Source organism: Caenorhabditis remanei, chromosome III, assembly GCF_010183535.1.
Source record: "Caenorhabditis remanei strain PX506 chromosome III, whole genome shotgun sequence".
NCBI lineage: Eukaryota > Metazoa > Nematoda > Chromadorea > Rhabditida > Rhabditidae > Caenorhabditis > Caenorhabditis remanei.
This window is the reverse complement of record NC_071330.1, coordinates 1,965,717-1,985,181: the sequence shown is the minus strand read 5'-3', so window position 1 is coordinate 1,985,181 and position 19,465 is coordinate 1,965,717. Positions and strand designations below refer to the sequence as shown.

The 19,465-nt window shown below is 39.8% G+C and overlaps 4 protein-coding genes across 4 annotated transcripts in view; 1 reads left to right on the top strand and 3 right to left on the bottom strand.

Annotated features, from left to right (window-relative positions):
* Positions 1–455: 455 nt before the first annotated feature.
* GCK72_008532 (uncharacterized protein) lies at positions 456–9,537 on the top strand (the record flags this gene model as incomplete). The annotated part of the gene is made up of 6 exons (XM_003093207.2): positions 456–577; positions 2,875–2,968; positions 3,757–4,441; positions 6,016–6,578; positions 8,178–8,474; positions 9,310–9,537. The coding sequence occupies 6 exons, from the start codon at positions 456–458 to the stop codon at positions 9,535–9,537; spliced, it is 1,989 nt and encodes a 662-aa protein (XP_003093255.2).
* Positions 3,973–4,485, bottom strand: GCK72_008533 (uncharacterized protein; the record flags this gene model as incomplete). The annotated part of the gene is made up of 1 exon (XM_053726876.1): positions 3,973–4,485. One exon carries the CDS (start codon positions 4,483–4,485, stop codon positions 3,973–3,975), a length of 513 nt encoding a protein of 170 aa, XP_053586453.1.
* Positions 9,538–9,896: 359 nt separating the features above from the next.
* On the bottom strand, positions 9,897–10,888 carry GCK72_008531 (uncharacterized protein; the record flags this gene model as incomplete). The annotated part of the gene is made up of 3 exons (XM_003093184.2): positions 9,897–9,975; positions 10,036–10,091; positions 10,769–10,888. 3 exons carry the CDS (start codon positions 10,886–10,888, stop codon positions 9,897–9,899), a joined length of 255 nt encoding a protein of 84 aa, XP_003093232.1.
* Positions 10,889–11,194: 306 nt separating this feature from the next.
* The window catches only part of GCK72_008530 (uncharacterized protein), a gene marked incomplete at both ends in the record, with an annotated part of 12,192 nt that continues 3,921 nt past the window's right edge, over positions 11,195–19,465 (bottom strand). The window contains 6 exons of the mRNA XM_053726875.1: positions 11,195–11,397; positions 12,307–12,923; positions 14,957–15,687; positions 17,031–17,195; positions 18,345–18,506; positions 18,601–18,882. Coding sequence (XP_053586452.1) covers positions 11,195–11,397; positions 12,307–12,923; positions 14,957–15,687; positions 17,031–17,195; positions 18,345–18,506; positions 18,601–18,882 — 2,160 coding nt within the window. The remainder of the gene's footprint in view (positions 11,398–12,306; positions 12,924–14,956; positions 15,688–17,030; positions 17,196–18,344; positions 18,507–18,600; positions 18,883–19,465) is intronic.

Genomic DNA, 19,465 nt, shown 5'->3' with positions numbered 1-19,465 from the left:
GCTCCACCGAAATCCTCTTGAAAAATGTACATGAAAAATGTTCTCTGCTTCTCTCAATTTCCTACGCTGTTTTTCTCAATTTCGGTAGAGCGAGGTTGTATGAAACTGGATTTTGCTCATATGCAAAAATAAATATTTTCTTAATTTTACATCAAAAATGGCTGAAAGTAGATTCTCTGAAATTCCGAATTAAGAAAATCCTCAAAAAAAAACTTTTTCTAGACATGAAAAACATTTTTGATCTACCAACAAACCTGCAGTTTTTTTTCCAAATTCATCCCTTTTTCCACATTTTTCTGGAAAAAAAATGATGCAATGTTTCATTTTTTTCTTTGCTTTATCATATAATTGCTCTGTTTTTTTTTGTTGCATTTTCCTCTCTTTGACATCTTTTAATTTAAAATGTTTTCTTATTTTCAGAAACCTCACTCTCTCTCTCTGTCTCTCTCTTCAAAATGCTGGATTGGATTGTGTCGGGTCTCGACACGTCGGACCTCGTCGTCCTCACACTTCTTGCCGGTGGAGCAATCATCTTCTTCGTCATGAAGTTCCTCAATCAGCAACCGTCGTCGAGCAGGTGATTTTTCAGAAAATTTGAGATTTTCCATAGTTGTCAAGGCCCGGGCCGGGCCGCATGGTAATTCAATTGTAACCCATGCAAACGCGCTCTGTTGAGACTACATTTTGGTAATATTATTTGACGCCTAAATTGCATTTTTTTGATACTTTTTATTTTTTCAAAAAATTGGCCTTTCTCGATTATATTTCTCCTTAAAACTATTTCTTGACAAAGTTTTTCAGTTAGAACAAACCAATTTAGGTAAGCGATTTCTTTCAAAAGGGCGCGTTTGCATAGGTTCACTTTGAATTATCGTGGGGCCGGTAGAAAATTTTCAAGGCCCGGCTTCAAAAAATGACCCTATTTTTCCAATTTTTTCAATTTTTCATCGAAAATGTGACCATTTTTGACTATTTTTCAGAACTTCTTCTATTTCTGAATGATAGTCGAAAATTTGACTTTTTCGCGAAAAAATTCAAAAAATTTCAAAAAAATTTGAAAATTTGACTTTCGCGTCAATTTGCCCGCCTTGACAATTATGAGATTTTCCAGTTTTCGATGCTGAAAATACCGAAAATTCGTGAATTTTCTAGAAAAAACCCTCACTTTTTGAAGGTTTTTAGTCATTTTCTGTTGTTTTCTTTGCATTTTTAAATTTTTTGCGATTTCAGATGGTTTTTAAGTAGAAATCGGCTGTTTTCTCATATTTTTGATGATTTTCGTTTGAAAATTGTTAGTTTTTGACGTTTCAAAGCGGATTTCCAACAACTTTCGTCATTTTTCTATTTTGAAAATATGTGTTTTAATCATTTCCGACTTTTTTATTCGAAAAAAGAGCTTTTTAACGGAAAATTTATCAAAAATATAAGTTTATTGTAATTTTTCACCGTTCGACTTTTGAAAAACTAATGTTTTCACCTATTTTCCACCATTCACGGTGTTCCAAACAGCGAATCCAGTTCAGCCTATCGGTTACTGACGCGTTTTACGTGCAGCCCGCGAAGCTTCCCGCGTGAATAATTATTGTGATCTCTAAAAATTTTTTGATCTAAAATTCACGTGGGAATGCTTTTTTGACACATGAAGCACGTTTTGAGCTTTATTGGCTTAAAAAAAGGTTTTAACGAAAATCCAAAACGACCATCTGATAGGAAATGTTGTTTGCTTCATTTTAAGCTATCATTTGTTAATTTTAGTTGTCTGGAAATGCCGCTACGGCTCAGAATGTAGTTTTCAGGAAAAACGGTGTTTCCGGAGCAAAAGTATAACAATTCCTGGCTTTTCTGTGCTGAGCAATCAAATATCATCAAGTTGCACAATAAAAAACAGGTCTCGGTCCGGAGATTCGCGATTTTTTATATGAAAACACCGATTTTTGTTCAAACCATAAAAAGAGCCCGATAAAATCATTGCGACGACAGAAATTTTCAAATTGTGCTCAAATGATAGGTATTGAGCCAATCTGTCGTTGCAGAAATTAAGAATAATTCGAAACAAAAGCACAAGAGCCGAAAAACAGCATTTCCAGTGCAAAAAATAATTTTCCATTTTTGTAATTTGCAAATGCGCTCTAATGAGAAAAATCGTGAAAAATTCCATTTCGCTGTTTGGAATACCGTGCCATTTACAACAACAAAAACCTTTTTTTTTTCATCCATTTTCGAACAAAAAATGAGAAAAATGTATAATTTTAAGCGATTTTCGCCTGTTGCAACAGGTTGTAATGCTAAAAATGTTTTTTTTTTCAATTTTCGATCTCAAATTGACAAAAAATATGAGTTTTGGTAATTTTCCGCTGTCGACTTTTGAAAAACCCACGACGAAAAATTGTACCATTTAATGAAATTCAATTCTATTTACGAATGCAAATAAATGTATTAATCTGCTGTTTTGTAGAGTAATCAGAAGCACTGAGAAATTTGTCGGTTTTTATTTTTAGCTTGCGATATTTTGCACCGACAAATTTCTCAGTGGATTTTCTTACTGTACAAAACAGCAGATTAATGCATTTATTTGCATTCGGGAATAGAATTGAATTGCATTAAATGGTACAATTTTTCTTCGTGGGTAGATGCATAACGAAAAGTGATTTTAAAAAAGTATAATTTTAAACGATTTTCCGCTTGTTTTTAGTCTGAAAATGTGTTTTTTTTTTCATATTTTGATCTCAAATCGACGTAATTCAACTAACACAGACAATCTCCCTTCACCAACTGTCTGTCAGATAATTCAATTAGTTTTCTCTAAATACTTCCTTATTTTTTTCAAAAAACAAATCAAAATGTACTCATTGATCACCTGATAACCTCTTTCAGATACTCTCCAACAGTGGCATCAGTCACTCCGTCAACTGTCATCTCAAAATCGAATCAATCATTCATTGATCGCATGAAAAATGAGAATCGACAGGTATGAATAAAGGGGATTCAGGGGGGAAGAATTGGAAAAAAAAATTATAGAAAACATACACTTTTTAGATGAAAATTGAGATAAAATGCGCATTTTTCAGGTATAATTCAAGAAAAACTCCTTTTTTTCGACAAAAATTCAATTAAAAATCGAAAAAATTTCGATATAAAACTTATTTGCACCGCATGGTTTTTGTAACTGCGCTCCACTGGACTCTCATAAATTTACAGTTTCGATTGAGCACACTTACAGCAATTTATTCTTGTTTAAAAATTGTAATTTTCAAGTGGAAAACTTAGTTTTTAGACGAAAATTTCAATTAAAAATGCGATTTTTTTCAAAATTTTCAACCATCAAACTAGATTTCCAACAGAAATTTTAAACTTTTAAGCTGAAAATCTTGGAAAAATGAGTTTTCGAAAGCTAAATGCCAAAAGTTGATTGAAAAAAGCTGAATCTGACTGAAAATTTTTTTAAAAAAACCGATTTTCAGCAGCGAATTTCGTCTTTTTACTAAAATTTTGAGTTTTTTAAACTGAAATTTAGTGAATTCGGTCTGAAAATCGTTGAAAAACTCTCGAATTCCATAGAAATAGGGCAGAAATTTGGATTTTCAGCCGGAAAATTACGTTAAAAAACACAAAAAGAATGGATTTTCAGGCAAAAATTCCCCATTTAGAAATTCAAATTCTTCAGTTTTCAGTAGAAAAATCAAGAAAAACCGTTTTTTTAAACAAATTTTCCGACTAAAAACAGCAATAAATCCCCCAAAAATTCCCAATTTTCAGGTGCTCATCATGTACGGCTCACAGACAGGAACAGCCGAAGAGATGTCTGGCCGTCTGGCGAAAGATCTGACAAGATACTCGAAGAAGGCGGTCGTCGTGGATCCAGAAGACATTGAATGCGAGGATTTGAATCGTCTCTCCGAAATCGAAGACGCCCTTCTCGTTCTGTGTATCGCCACGTACGGAGAGGGTGACCCGACGGATAACGCCGTGACACTAGTCGAATATTTGAATGCGGGCGATTGTGATCTGTCGGGAGTACGGTTCGCCGTGTTTGGACTCGGAAATAAGACTTATGAGCATTTCAATGAAATCGGCAAGCAGATGGATCAACAGCTCGAGAAACTCGGAGCCAAGAGGATTTTCCATATGGGATTGGGAGATGACGACGCGAATCTTGAGGAGGATTTCATGATTTGGCGGGAGGCATTCTTGCCGAAAGTTGCCGAGGAATTCGGATGGGAACTCAATACGGAGGCGGAGACGATGCGGCAGTATCAAATGGAACCGGTTGAGGAGGGCAAGGCGTTGTTCAAGGGAGAATTTGGAAGACTTGGAGCTTATGAACGTCCGCGGCCTCCGTTCGATGTTAAGAATCCGTATTTGGCGACGATTGCGGTGAATGATGAGTTGCATACGGAACACTCGGATCGCAGTTGTAGACATATTGAGTTCTCCGTCGAAGGTTGGTTGGAGGCTCTGCAATGGGCGGAGCCTATTTTGCAGCATCGCCGCACAGTTTTGTTCGAAACGTTAGCTGGTTAAAACCACAGTTGTCAAGCAGAGTTGCGCGGAATTCCGACTTCCGGGCTGTTTTTCACTTCCGACTTCCGACTTCCGTTTTGAAAATTTTACTTCCGACTTTCGTTTTAGAAAAAAACCACTGCCGCGCAACTCTATTGTCAAAGCCCGGGCCGGGCCGGTAGAAAATTTTCAAGGCCCGAAGGCCCGGCTTCAAAAAAAGACCTTTTTTTCCAATTTTTTTTCGAAAATTTGGCTATTTTTGACTATTTTTCACAATTTCTTCCAATTCTGAATGATAGTCGAAAATTTGACTTTTTCGCGAAAAAATTCTAAAATTTCATAAAATTTGAAAATTTTACTTTCGCGCCAATTTGCCCGGGCCTTGACCACTATGGTTAAAACTGTTTGATCGCATAAAAGACGATTAATATTCATAATTTTGCCGAAATTCCTTCACCTGAAAAAATAACCCACTTCCGGCGGAAAAGTTTTCAACGGAAAATTTATTTTACGGAGTCGGTGGGGCCACTTTGGCTGTAGGGATATTTGGAGAGTGCGCTCTATTGAAATTTGGAAGAAAATAGCTTGCGCTCCACTAAAATTAGTTATCTTAGAATTTCCGGTGGTGCAAGTGCGCTCCATCGAAATTTTGGATTCAAATAGCATAAAAAACGGAGAGACACAATTCTAGCAATCGCGCTCTACTGAAATCCGCACAAAAATGCGGGTTTTCAGTTTACTCTCCATTTATTGGCACGGCACGCTTTTTACAACCGCGCTCTACTGAAACCGAAGAAAATTGTGTGCGGAATTGAGAGACTCAGAGAAAAAGAGACATATTTCAAGGGGGTTTCGGTGGAGCGCAGTTGTAAGAACTGTGCCCCGAGCTAACAGTACGCTCTATTTTGATTTTCGGAGTTTGGTAGAGCGCAGTTACTGAAATTTATCGAAAAAAGGAAGTCATGTGGAAATAACATTGAAAATAGAGAGACATGACAATTTTCGGTTTTTACTGTATTTCGGTAGAGCGAACTTTCAATTATCATACTTTTTCAAAAATTGAGGTTTTTCGAAATTTCGTCTCAAAAACTAGTGATGTTTTCCTTTAAAAACACGTAGGTTCGTATGAAAATGCGCTTTACCGCTAATTTGGGGACCTGTTTGCATAGCATTTTGCAGAAATCTGACCGAAGCTTGATATAAAGGTAGTAGTTACATTAGAGCGCGTTTGAAAACTGTTCTCTTGATTTCAACTTTTGAATTTTGAATGTTGACGATTTTAAATCTGACCGAATGTGTAGATGACTCTGAGAGCTGCATTTTGATATATTTTTGACTATAAAAGTCGAATTTTAAGAAAAGTAGTGAGGAAAATCCCGAGATACAACCGCGCTCTACCGAAACTGAAGAAAATAGCGTGCGAAATTGAGAGACGAAGAGAAAAAGAGACATTTTTCAAGGGCATTTCGGTGGAGCGAAGTTGCACAGGCACAACAAATTTTCCATCTCTTTCAGGATCCCGAATCCGATACGAAGCTGGTGACCATCTAGCCGTCTTCCCAACCAACGACCCCATCCTCGTCGACCGTCTCATCTCAATGCTTGAATTCGATCCAGACCACGCGTTCCGTCTGGTCAACGTCGACGAAGACGCCTCGAAACGTCATCCATTCCCGTGTCCAACCACTTTCCGTACCGCCCTTTCTCACTACGTGGATATCTGCGCCCCAGTGAAATCTCATGTCCTCAAAGCGATCAGTGAGTACTGTTCGGATGACGGCGAGAAGGAATTTTTGAATAAATTGGCGACGGCCAACGAGGAAGGATTGAGAGAATACGCACGATACATTGTCAAAGAGAGGCGATCCATCGTCGACGTGTTGACTGATCAGAAGTCATGCAAACCGCCCATCGAATATCTTCTCGAACTGCTGCCACGTCTTCAGGCTCGCTACTACAGTATCGCCTCGTCGCCACGTATCAATGAGGAGAAGATTGCAGTGTGTGCTGTGGTGACAAAGTATACGATTGGTGACCGATTGATTAATGGAGTTTGTACCAGATATTTGACTACGAAGGTTCGTTTCATTCAAGAAATTTTGGGAATTGAAAAATGCCTAAAAATTCGGACTTTTTGAGTAAAAACTGGAATTTTTCTCGGACTTTTCTGGTTTTTCAAAACATAACCTAGATGACTGAAAAGCTGAAGTCGTAAGGATTCTGAATCTATTTCATTTTTAAGAAAACAATTGGAAAAATGCGTAAAAATTCGGAATTTTCGAGTAAAAACTGAATTTTTTTCCCGGCTTTTTATGATTTTTCGCTGCATAACCTACATGATTGAGAAGCTGACGTCGTGAGGATTCTGAATCTGTTTTTAAATTTAGCCTAGCCGCAAAATGAATCAAGTTGCAGAAATTTTTGTCTGAAAGTCGTCGAAATATAGGATTACAATTTTTGTAAGATTTTTTTTTGCGTAAGAGCTATAAGAGTGACCCATTTTCAATGTATTTGCAATTCGAACCGAGTTACACCAATTCTTGTCTGTAAATCGCACTTATAAGTGCACATTTTGAATTTTCGCAGATCAATTTTCATGTAAAAAAATTGGTTTGGCTGGAAATTTAACATTTTGAGGACTCATCTATTTAGTCATGTTTAGTGACACCATCACTCTAAGTCCCGCCCCCTTTTCCAACGGTCTCCCATGGAGGAACCCGTGAGATGTCTGTCGCATGAGAAGGTGTGCCCTTATAAATGAGACGGGGGTTACTGTCAGTATTGTATTCCTAACAGTGAGAGAGTTAGGGATAAAGACGATAATTGAGAAAAAATGAAAATAATTGAGAAATAAATGAAAGAAAAAAACTGGAAAAATTAACATTTTGAACAAAAATTCTAGAATTTCCAGATAAAAATTGATCGTAACTAAGTTCATTTTGGTATTACGCTCATTTTGAGTCCAAATTTAGAATCCTACAATGTTAGATCTGGAGTCCAGTCAATTTCTACTGACAAATCTTAATTTGAATCGAGTTTCAACGATTCTTGATCTGAAACTCAGAATGTTCAGACAAAAATCCTCTTCGGTTCATTTTGATTCCAAATTTTTGAATTTTTTGAGGCGAAGTGTTGCGAATCTGTTGCTCAAACTTTGTCCTTATGAACCTTCACACCAGAGTTGTGCGGAATGCCATTTTTAAGCTTCCGGAATCCGGAATCCAGAACCGGAATGACATTTTTCGATTTCCGGAATTCGGAGTGCGGAACCGGAATGAGATTTTACATTTTCCGGAATACGGAATCCGGAACCGGAATGACAAAAAAACCCGGAATTCCGGAATTTCGGAATCCGGAATTCGGAATGATTCGATAAATTTGCAAGGCCAAGTCATTTTTTCGAGTGTTTTCGATGATAAATAAAGTTTTAAACTACTTTTGAGAATCAAAACCGAAAAAGAATTACTATAATTGCTTTTAAACTCAAAACAATTTCCAAATTTCAACCTCTGAAATCCGGAAAAAGGAGACTCAAAAAACCGGAATCCGGAATCCGGAACCGGAATGAAAATTTTCATTTTCCGGCATCCGGAACCGGAACCGGAATGTTAAAAAACCCGGAATCCGGATTCCGGACAACTCTGCTTCACACACCCATCATCTCTCTCATTTTCCAGGACGCCGGTTCCAAATCGCCCGTCTTCGTGCGTAAATCGACAATGCGCCTTCCCCATCGTACCTCGACTCAAGTCATCATGATCGGTCCCGGCACAGGATTCGCGCCATTCCGTGGATTCCTCCAAGACCGTCAATTCCATAAGAATGCTGGAAAAGAAGTGGGAGCGATGCATTTGTATTACGGATGTCGTCATCCCGATCACGATTACATCTACAAAGAGGAGTTGGCGAAATTCCAGGAGGATCAAGTGTTGACTCATTTGGAGTGCGCCTTCTCGAGAGCTCAAGAGAAAAAGGTACGGAGATTTTATAGAAGGAGATGAGAGACCGATTTTCAGACAGTCTGGAAATTCTGAAATTTTAGCTCAAAATTAAAAAAAAAGAATTTTCAGACTTTTGAATCATGTGTGTTTTCAGATCAGGGATGTGCCTATGGAGGCGCTTTGGGCGCTGAAAGATTTCAAAGTGGGCGAAAATGCGACGAGAGATAGTGTGTAAAATCGAGAGAGTGTGTCTGCGTCTCTCCATTTCGCACACTCTTTCTCGTCGCATTTTCAAATTTCGGCTGAAAATGCGAGGCGCTCAACGCCACCCGGGCACATACCTGTTTCAGATCGAAATATTTGTTTTTCGAATACAGAAATTTGAAAAAAAATAACAATTTCAAAAAAAAATGCTCATTGGCTCCGCCCACTTTTGAAATACGGGCGCAAGCTTTAACTCTTTTTCTTCTTTAAAGTTTTCGAGATTATCGACATCGACGTTAAATCATGCGCCAACGTTGCAAAAGTGGGCGGGGCCTATTCAAGCTCCGCCTACATTTTTGAATACGAAACATTGAGAAGAGAATTGAGAATCTCTTCGGAAAATATCGCTTTCATGGATTTTTGAAGAGCAAAATCTTCTAGGCTCCGCCCACTTTTAATGAAGCCTTCTAGGCTCCGCCCACTTCTCCAATTTACACCGAGGATTGCGTTTTCACACACAGAATCCTGAGGAGTTCAGTTTCTTATGCTGTATGCGAAGAAATTGCAAAAGTGGGCGGAGTTGCGGCAAACTCCGCCCATTTTTTCATTTAAAAAACTGCGAAAAACTGTGAAATTCCTTTTTAAAAAATCGTTTTTTTTCCAGATCTACGTGCAAGACCGTCTCTGGGAGACACGTGACCGTATCTGGGAAGCCATCAACAACGGAGCTCACGTCTACATCTGCGGAGACGCTCGAAACATGGCTCGTGACGTTCAGGCGACACTTCAGAAGATATTCAGAGAGATTGGAGGAAAAACGGAGACGGAAGCAGTCGCCTATTTCAAGGATATGGAAAAGACGAAGAGATATCAAGCCGATGTTTGGTCATAATTCTTTTTCAATTTATTTCTTATTTTTTTCACATTTTCATTTATATTTTTCAGTAAGTTTCAGACAAAATATTGCATTTTTCCACTCCCTTTCCTTTTTTCTGTGATATTTCTTTGCCCCAAACCCAAAACAGAAAAAAATCATTCAAATTTCGGGTATAAACACGCCTCTCTTCCCCTCCCAACAAGCCCCGCCCACTTTGTGAAGCCCCGCCCCCTTTTTTATACTAACCATTTTCTTTTTTTTGCAATTTAGACCGTTTCTATTTCTTTTTTGTAAAATATATAACAGAACTATTCATGAAAAATGAGCAAAAAACAAATATATTAGATTTTTTGAAAAAATGAGACAAATTGGAATTAGCCACCGGAAAGTGGAGGAATCACGGCGATTTCTGTGAAACGTTCCAACTCGAAACGGTCTCCTGGATTGGCGTATCTGGAAGAAGGAGGAGCTTTTTTGAGATTTTCGGAATTTCAGAAAAATTATAGAACTCACTCTTGATCTACGGCGAGCATCATCACTTTTTCGATTTTAGACAGCGACGGGTATTTCTGGAAATCGACATGATTAGTAGCAAACGCGCTCCACTGAACACAACAGAAATTTTGGCGCGAAATTTGAATTTTAGTCAATGAGAGGTTAAGCTGCGTATCGAATGCCAACGGCGGCGCAGCTAATTGAAAGCCTGTGGGCGGCGCTTAAGTTGCCCCGCCCACTTTTGCAATAGTGCGGCACGGTTTTGTCGCAATAAAAGTAGACCAGAAAATAGAATTCAGCTGTGCCGCAAAAGATTGTGCGGCAAATTGCAAAAGTGGGTGGAGTCGAGACACGCCCCTTTCTCAGTTTCGCGCCCAAATGTTATCAATAGAGCGCATTTGCTTACTATTCGTACTACCGTATCCCCAAATCTCTTCCGAAAATGTCTCAAATTTTTTGAATTGTTTGTTTCATTCATTTTCCAAACCGTTTCTTCCTCACACACGACCTTGAGTTGTCTTTCTCTCTTTTCCTTCTTTCCGAATTCTATCTTTCTTATCTCGAAATCTGTTACAAAGAATGTTGTAAACATTCCTAAGTTCAAAAATTCACAATGAGAAAAAAGCAAAAAATGCAAAGGGTGCGGAGCGGAATTGAACCTAGCCGGCAGCGCCTTAGACCACTCGGCCACGAGGGACATCTCGTTAAACAGCTGCGAGGGCGTAGATAAGGATTCGAGAAAAATGCTCACCTCGAGAACTATCCTTCTGATCTCCTCATAGTCAGTTTCATTCGGGAATTCCACAGATTCCTCTCGTTTTCCAACCAGTTGGAATGCCTCTCCAAAGAACAGGACTTTGACACAAATCATTCTGGAATTTTATTCAAAATAAATAAATAATTGGGGATAAAACATTAAGGAAAAGGTTTGTTTCAAATGAATGGAGGAAATACGGGAGTGTGTGTGTGTATGTGTGAATGTTACCGGTAAGTGAAAATGATATTAGACAGAAGAAGAGAGAGAGAAAAAGGGATAGAAACAGAAGAAAGAAGAGAAAGAAGAGAGAGAGAGATCATGGTTGCACACACATACACACGGGAAAACAACAACAACAAATAGGAGAAAAAAAAGAGACAAAATAAATCGATTCATAGATAAGATTAGGATAAAACTTTATTAGAAAAGTGATCGATTCTTTGTACTCGTCGTCGCGGTGGCCGTACCACCAGCCACGATTCGATCCGCAATTGCCGGTTGTCTCAATTTGATCATTCGGGTGACGTCATCGCAGAGTGCAGCACGACGGAGACCGCATACTTGCATTGGGGCTCCACTGCGTGATAGTTCGTTTAGAATGTTTTTCAGCTTCTTCTCCGAACCTGCAATTCATTTATTTTTGGGGAGTTTGATTGGGCTAAGCACGGCACGCTAGTTACAACCGCGCTCTACCGAAACCGAAGAAAATGTGTGTGCGAAATTGAGAGACACAGAGAAAAAGAGACAGTCCTCGAGCGCATTTCGGTGGAGCGCAGTTGTAAGACCTGTGTTAAGCTAATAGTGATTATACAGGAACTCTGGCGCGTAACTCGCTTCAAAATCAACGAAATTAGTTGAAAAATGTACTAAACTGTCATTTTTTAAAATATATTTCAGATCCCGATACTTCAGAAAATTCTAAGAAACTTTTATCATTGATGAATATGTTAAAATCGCTCTATCCACAATTCCCGTTCTCCTGACTTAAAAGGAGCTTTGGTGGAAGAGTTTTTCCACGCTGCCGTGTAGTCCTCTCGGACAAGATTTCAGTTCAATGTTTTTTTCCCTTTTTCCAACAAATTTTTGTACCGTGAAGATAATAAAGTTTGGCAAAGAATTTTCAACAAAAAAAAACGAAATTTTGTTGGAAAACGGGAAAAAACGAGAAATTGAACGGAAATCTTGTCCGAGTGGACTACACGACCGCGTGGCGAAAATTCTTCCACCAAAGCTCTTTTTGAGTCAGGAGAACGGGAATTATGGCATTTACAGCGATTTTTTGTATTTGCGTCAATAATAGAAGTTCCTTAGAATTTTCAGAAGTATCGAAATCTGGAACAAAATATTTTAAGGCCATTTCTGATGTAGGTTATGAAAAATCGATTTTGAATTTCCAAATTTTTCAAAAAGAATTGTGAATTCTCCAGGTACCAGATTGACATTTTTCTCGAACATATTTTTTTAATCGAAAAAAAGCACCCATATTTTTAAATTTCCAGAACCCACGAAAATTGCCCAAAACTACAGTATACCTCCTTGACACAACGTCTCGACATAAAGCATGAGAATTGTCTGATAGTCATGAGGGTTGCCTAGCTGTTCGGCACAATGCAACAACTGTTCCAATTGTGACTCTTTGACAGCTTTGACGACTTGCGGTGCCACTCCAACCGCCGTCGTCTGTCGTCTCATTCTTTTGAGGAGTCGAACGAGCGGGCCGACAGACAACGATGACGACGTGTTGCTGATTTCCAATTGAGCATCTGATATCGGTGTGGTCAGTCGTGCCAGAATATTCGTCGAGATTGCTGGAATCCAACACGAGAGGGATACATTGAATGTAAAAATGGATCCATTCGTGAACACAACCAACGGAACACCACTCTCCGACACGTCGACACTCAATATATTATTATCTTGAGTGGATGTCTCCAGACACTCCAACAATGACTCTCTCGCCACCACCGCCTTTCCCTGTTTCAGATTCCACGTACTTAGGCGACACGTCTGGGTGACCACGTAGGCGGCGTTCTCTTTGAGACCCAACATGACGGGAAGTGCGCCGAGACGGACGGAAAAGGTGTACGTGCCGCAGATGGTACGGTAGGCACGGATGCATTTGTCGCCGCAACCAAGCATCACGTGGTATCTGAAAATTGTGGAGGATTTGAGGGAAAATTGAAAATTTCGAAAAATTTACTTATTAGCTCACTAGGGAATGGTCTAAACTGACCGTGGAGATCAGAAACGAGACCTAGCACAATCGATAGACAATCAAATTTTAATGGGAAATCAGTTTTCAAAAATTGCTGAATGGCCTCCAGAATCCAGATATTCTAGTCTGAAAATGCAAACTTAATACATGTGATTTACTCGATTTTTCACCCAAATTTAGCTGTGTTTCGCCCCAAATATCATGGCAACTGAACATCCCTCTCGGCCAGCGATCTGTGGTCGAGTGGTGAGTGCGTCTGTCTATGAAGAACGCTATGCGGGTTCGACCCCCGCTTTAAAATTTTTTTTTGTTTTTCCTATTCTTCCTTATTTTTTACTTTTTGAGCCGTTTTTCTATTACATCTATCCAAAACTGCGAACGGTTCTGAATCACATGAAGTAATTTGAAAGTTAAGCGAATCAGAAGTACCGTCAACGATATTATCTACGACAAAACGGATATAAAATACTCACGGCGCAGTTTTGGATAGATGTAATAGAAAAACGGCTCAAAAAGTAAAAAATAAGGAAGAATAGGAAAAACAAAAAAAATTTTAAAAGCGGGGGTCGAACCGCATAGCGTTCTTCATAGACAGACGCACTCACCACTCGACCACAGATCGATGGCCGAGAGGGATGTTCAGTTGCCATGATATTTGGGGCGAAACACAGCTAAATTTGGGTGAAAAATCGAGTAAATCACATGTATTAAGTTTGCATTTTCAGACTAGAATATCTGGATTCTGGAGGCCATTCAGCAATTTTTGAAAACTGATTTCCCATTAAAATTTGATGGTCTATCGATTGTGCTAGGTCTCGTTTCTGAACTCCACGGTCAGTTTAGACCATTCCCTAGTCAGCACAGTTCTTACAACTGCGCTCTATCGAAATTTTCTTGAAAAATGTCTCTTTTTCTCTGAGTCTCTCAATTTCGCAGACAATTTTCTTCGATTTCGGTAGAGCGCGGTTGTAATAAGCGTACAGTGCTAATACTAATACCACCTGCTTTGTTGTATCTTCGCTCTATCGAACTCATTTTCAAAAATCTTTTGATTCTCTGCGTCTCTCAATTTTTCACACTATTTTTTTAATCAGTATTTTTCAAACCGTGTTTTTGCAAACGCGCTCTACTGCCATCTCTAAATATTGATAGCTTTACAGTTTATTCCTACAAGTTTCGGTAGAGCGCATTTGCAACATCGGAATAGAGCAACTGCAACTGCGCTCTATCGCTAAGACGCAGAGAACAAGTACAGGAGAGCGCTTTTACAAAAACTAGGCTATTCAAATACAAAAATTCCTGAATTTTTGTAAAAATTTTTTTTAATATACGAAAGTTGAAGCTCCGCCCATTTTCTGATCACAATCCCGATTACAACTTTTTTCAAGTGTTCAGTAGAGCGCATTTGCAAAAACGGTGTATTTTCGATACAAAAATTGACGTTTTTGTGGAAAATGAATATAAAACCTTTTGCTCCGCCCATTTTTTGACCAAAAGTCGAATTTCGTTATTTTCTGAGTGTTCAGTAGAGCCAATTTGCAAAAATTGTGTATTTCAAATACAAAATAGATGATTTTTGGGAGGAATTTGTAGCACCGCCTGCTTTCCTTCGTTTCTGACAGTTCAGTGGAGCGCATTTGCAAAATCAGACCAATTTGAATACTTTTACGTCTCTTGAGGTTGTATTAAGTTCGGTAGAGCGCATTTACAAAAGCAGTGTATTTTAAATACATATACTAGCACGGCACGCTTCTGGCAACTGCGCTCTACCGATAACGAAGAAAATTGTGTGCGAAATTGGGAGAATCCGAGAAAAAGGGACATTTCGTCGTTTTTCGGTGGAGCGCAGTTGTAAGAAAGTCGTAGCTCCGCCTACTTCCCGTCTTTTGCTAGAGGAGTTCGGTAGAGCGCATTTACAAAAATAGTGTAACGTTGATAGCTATTTTTAGAGAGCCCTAAAAACGCACTTATTCGCTGCAACCATAATAACAGGCGCCCCAACCACCGCCATCCAAATACACTCTTGCACGGTGCGTCGGCGCTCCTCTTCATCATCCTCCATCTCCTCCGTCTGTTTCTTCTTCACAAGTCGAATCTGTGTCGTCTCGATGCCTCCGTGCTTCCATCGATTGTCAACCTCCACAAACATTCCCTTCCTCTCCTGAACGTGTTGACTCAGACGGGGTTGTTGTTCGGGTGCATCCAGGTACGCGTCACCATCCGTCACTTTTAACGTCTTCGGCTCCAGCGGCCTCAACACTGGCTTCTTCAAATCCATTGCCAACATCACTCGACTCGTCGTCGTCTTCCGTTTCCTTGAGGATTCCACATCCGACGTCTCCATGTCATCTGAATCCTCCGATTCCTCCTCATCGTCGTCATCTGAATCACTCGAATCTTCTAGATCCTCTTCGTCGTCTCTCACCGGAGGAGCCGGAGCCTTCTTTTTCGCCGGTGGTGGAGCTGCCACCGTCGACGTCTTCTTAGCTTCTGGAGCAGGAGCCACGGAGGGCGTGTCGGCTGCCGTCGTGCCACAGAATACCGGTTGAATGCGTCGTTTTCCGTCTTTTCTCACTTCGATCTGCTTATTTCTCTCCTCCATCATTTTCTTCTCCATCGTCTTCGCCTCCGACTCTTTTGGCATCTCTTCCGCCGCTTTTGTGGCGAGTTTCGACGATTTTTCCGATTGTTCGAGTTGCTGAAAATTGGGAAATTTGAAGCTATTAGCATGGCACGCTTCTTACAACCGCGCTCTACCGAAACCGAGGAAAATAGTGTGCGAAATTGAGAGACGCAGAGAAAAAGAGACATTTCTCAAAGGAATTTCGGTGGAGCGCAGTTGTAAGAACTGTGCCCAGCTAGTAGGTAAATGCGCTCTAACGTCAATTTTTTGAATTTCACAGAAATATGTCATGGAGCGCGTTTGCAGCTGCTCTATTAAGAAGAAGTTCGCTAGAGCGCAGTTACAGAGCGCTTTACATTCAATTTTCTTCAATTTTGAAAAAGTTTGCATTGGAGCGCATTTGCATTGTAAAATACGGTGAATTTTCAGCGTTTTAGTTCGTTAGAGCGTACTTGCATTATGAATTTTTTAAAAAATTCGCAAAAATAAACATAAAAGATGAAAATGCGCTCTGATATCCACTTTAAGAAAAAAAATTTTCGTTAGAGCGCACTATCAAAAAAAAACGGTGAGCAGATGTGCTCCAACGAGAATAACTTCGTTAGGGCGCATTTGCATTCCGAAACGATTTCCAATGGAGCGCATTTGTCAAAACTGAGAATCTGCGATAAAAACGAAACGATTTTCGGAAAAATGAATTCGAAATTCATCATTTTTTGAGAAAAAAGAAAGTAGATCAAAAATATCTTTTGGAAAATTGTTGAAATTCTCGAAAATTCCATGTAGATCAAACCGATTTTTTCTCAATTTTTAACCATTTTAGGCCTAAAATCTAGAGTAAATTAGTAAATTAGTCGAACGGTTTTCTTTTCATTTTCTTCACAGACAGTTCTCTCTTTCTATCTCTAACCGTCTCTTATTTCGGTATAGTCTCTCGTCATTTAGCTTTCCGAAAGGGAAAAAAGGTGGAACGGAGGAGGGCGCAGACAGTAAGTGACTGGAAAATGTTCTACAGTAATTAAGTGTGTGGTAATTAGGCGGCACTTACCTGTGAAAAATACATGTCTAGGAAGCTGAAAATGTGACGATTCTGAATATGAGTGCAAATTTTGATTGAGATCAAAATGAGTCCAGTTGTATAGATTTTCGTCTGAAATCGACAGAATTTCAGACAAAAATCCATGCAACTCGGACCATTTTAATGCTAATCAAAATTTGAACTCAAATCCAGAATCGTCACATTTTCAGCTTCCTAGTCATATACTAAAAACAGAAACCTCAATGCTAATTACCGGCTAATTATCATAATCGTCCTAATTACCGGAAGCTTCAAAAACCCGAAATTGTTGTAGCCAATGTTCGAAATGAGATTTATAGCATCAGCGAGCTGAAATAAGATTTCCAGACGATTCCCTTACCTTTCTCCTATTCACAATATCCTCTGGACACGTGATAAATGACGAGCTGCCCATTGCATTCATAGACGTATCCATTGCAGACGAATCCTGACTATTCTCCTCGTCCCCGTGAGACGGTTCGTATTGTGGCGGACGGATTGAGTACATTTGATAGCATAGGTCACTCTGGAAAACGGAAAGATGGCTGGTCAATGAAGAAATTCGACAAAAAATTTGGAACGCTTCACGAATTTGCGTGTCATCCTTGCGCAGGGGCCATGCTAATCTTCTCTGTATTGTTCCAATTTTAGTATATGTTCTCGGAAGAACAAAATACACTGAGAGACGGGTTGATTATAAGGGGGCACACAGACAAGCAGCCGACATCTCACGGGTTACGCCGTCTGCTATGTTTTGTGTGCAGTGGGCGGGGCTTAGGCGGAGCATGGGAAGACAGCAGTGTTGTTGGGAAGGTATCTCCACTATCGAGAGTGTAGGAAACCTTCCCAAAAACCCGTCTATCCCTAAGCCCCGCCCCTTTTTCCCACGTATCCCCATAGCAGACGGCGTAACCCGTGAGATGTCGGCTGCTTGTCTGTGTGCCCCCTTATAATCGACCCGTCTCTCAGTGTATTTTGTTCTTCCGAGAACATATACTAAAATTGGAACAATACAGAGAAGATTAGCATGGCCCCTGCGCAAGGATGACACGCAAATTCGTGAAGCGTTCCAAATTTTTTGACAGAATTTTGGGTGAATTTTAAAATTTGCTTTCTTCATTGAAAAATGCGCGCCTACGACACCCCAGTCATCATGTTTTTGACGCGTTTGAACAATTTTATTTGTCTGGCGTGCGTATTGCGCGTTTTTCTGAAGCATTTTGCAACATGTAGCTTCCCTAAGGTGTGGCGTGTCGTCGGCGCTTTTTCGAAAATTCTCAAAATCTTTGGAAATCGGGTGGCTCGCGTTCTGTTGACGCATTTGGATAATTAAGTCCATAATTTCAAACAGTTAAAATTAAACCGGCTGGCTCAGAATCGGTAAATCGGACATCTGGCGCACCTTTAACGCGTTTTTTTAATTCGAAACTGTGGGAGGGGATGGCTAGAGGCTTTTTGAGAAACATAGCTTGAAGATGAGAATTCGAAATCCGGACTGAAATTTTAGAAAACCGGAATTCCGTCCAACTATGCTAAATACAACCAACAAACTCAAAACGTACAAACGCGTCTCAGGCGCGCCAGAATCTCAATAAATAAACTTCTTAGAAGTTAAACATTCTCCTTTTGAGCCAGCTATCATGTCAACGCGTCCCAAGGCGCGCCAGCCTCTTACCATCGCCTCATTACTAATCATGTCTCCAATCAGATTTTCCGACAAATTCACAACTTTCACTGTTCCATCTTGTGAGCAAACGAGGAGATTTCTGTCACACCAAGCGAAATCCATAACGGTGTGATTGAATATGTTGTTGACGACGAGTAACGGCTTTTTTGGCTGAAAATTTGAATTTGTGGAAAAGTGTAAATGCGCTCCACTGCTAGATGTCTCATTTTAACACTTTTTGTGCCCGAAATGACCGGTACCGTACCCCCGGAAAGCACCAAATACTGATGGATTTGTCTCTGGATCCGACAGCCGCACACGCCAGTTGTGATCGTTTTCCATTCTTCAGAGTGACGTCGATGAGACGGGGCATCGATCGAACACACGTCGTTCCTTTGTGATGTCCGGCGAAGAAATTGTCGGATTTCCATGATTTTCGTTGGATTAGTTGGATGAGTGGTTGACCGTCTTGAACTGCTGCAGGAGTCATCAGAAACTTGCCGTCGGGTGTCCAATCCAGGCGGGACAACACGGTTTCTTCTTTGCTCTGCAAGAAAAAGCGGTTTGTTAAATAGAGCGCGTTTGCATTATCATTAAATTTAAGATTGCAAATGCGCTCTATCAAGCATAAACTGAATTCTTCGAAAAATCGAAATTTTCGCTATTTTGAAAGCACCTTATGTTGCAAACATGCTCTAACGAACTCTGCCTGAAAGTGCGCTTTGCTGCCAACTGATAATTGTGTTAGCTATAGGGCGCATCTGAATTACTTTTTCGAGATTGGTGAAAACGCGCTCTAATGAACTCTATATAGAACACAAGTGAAACTCGAAAATTTTCGGTTCGCAAATGCGCTCCGTTGTGGCTTCTCAAATTCACTCAATTTTTTCAGTAGAGCGCAATTGCTATCACTAACTACAAACGTTACAGATGCGCTCTATCGAACAGAATCTAGAAATTTTCGGTGGAGCGAGATTGCATTTTTCAAAAATTCAAAATAAAAGTTATCCCTGGTGTGAAAACGCGCTCTATCGAACCAAGTAATCAAATTTCTGTAAAATCTTGAAAATCGCCGATTTTGAACCGAAATTGAGATTTTTTGGGTCTCGCCACGACTTTAAAGGCGCATA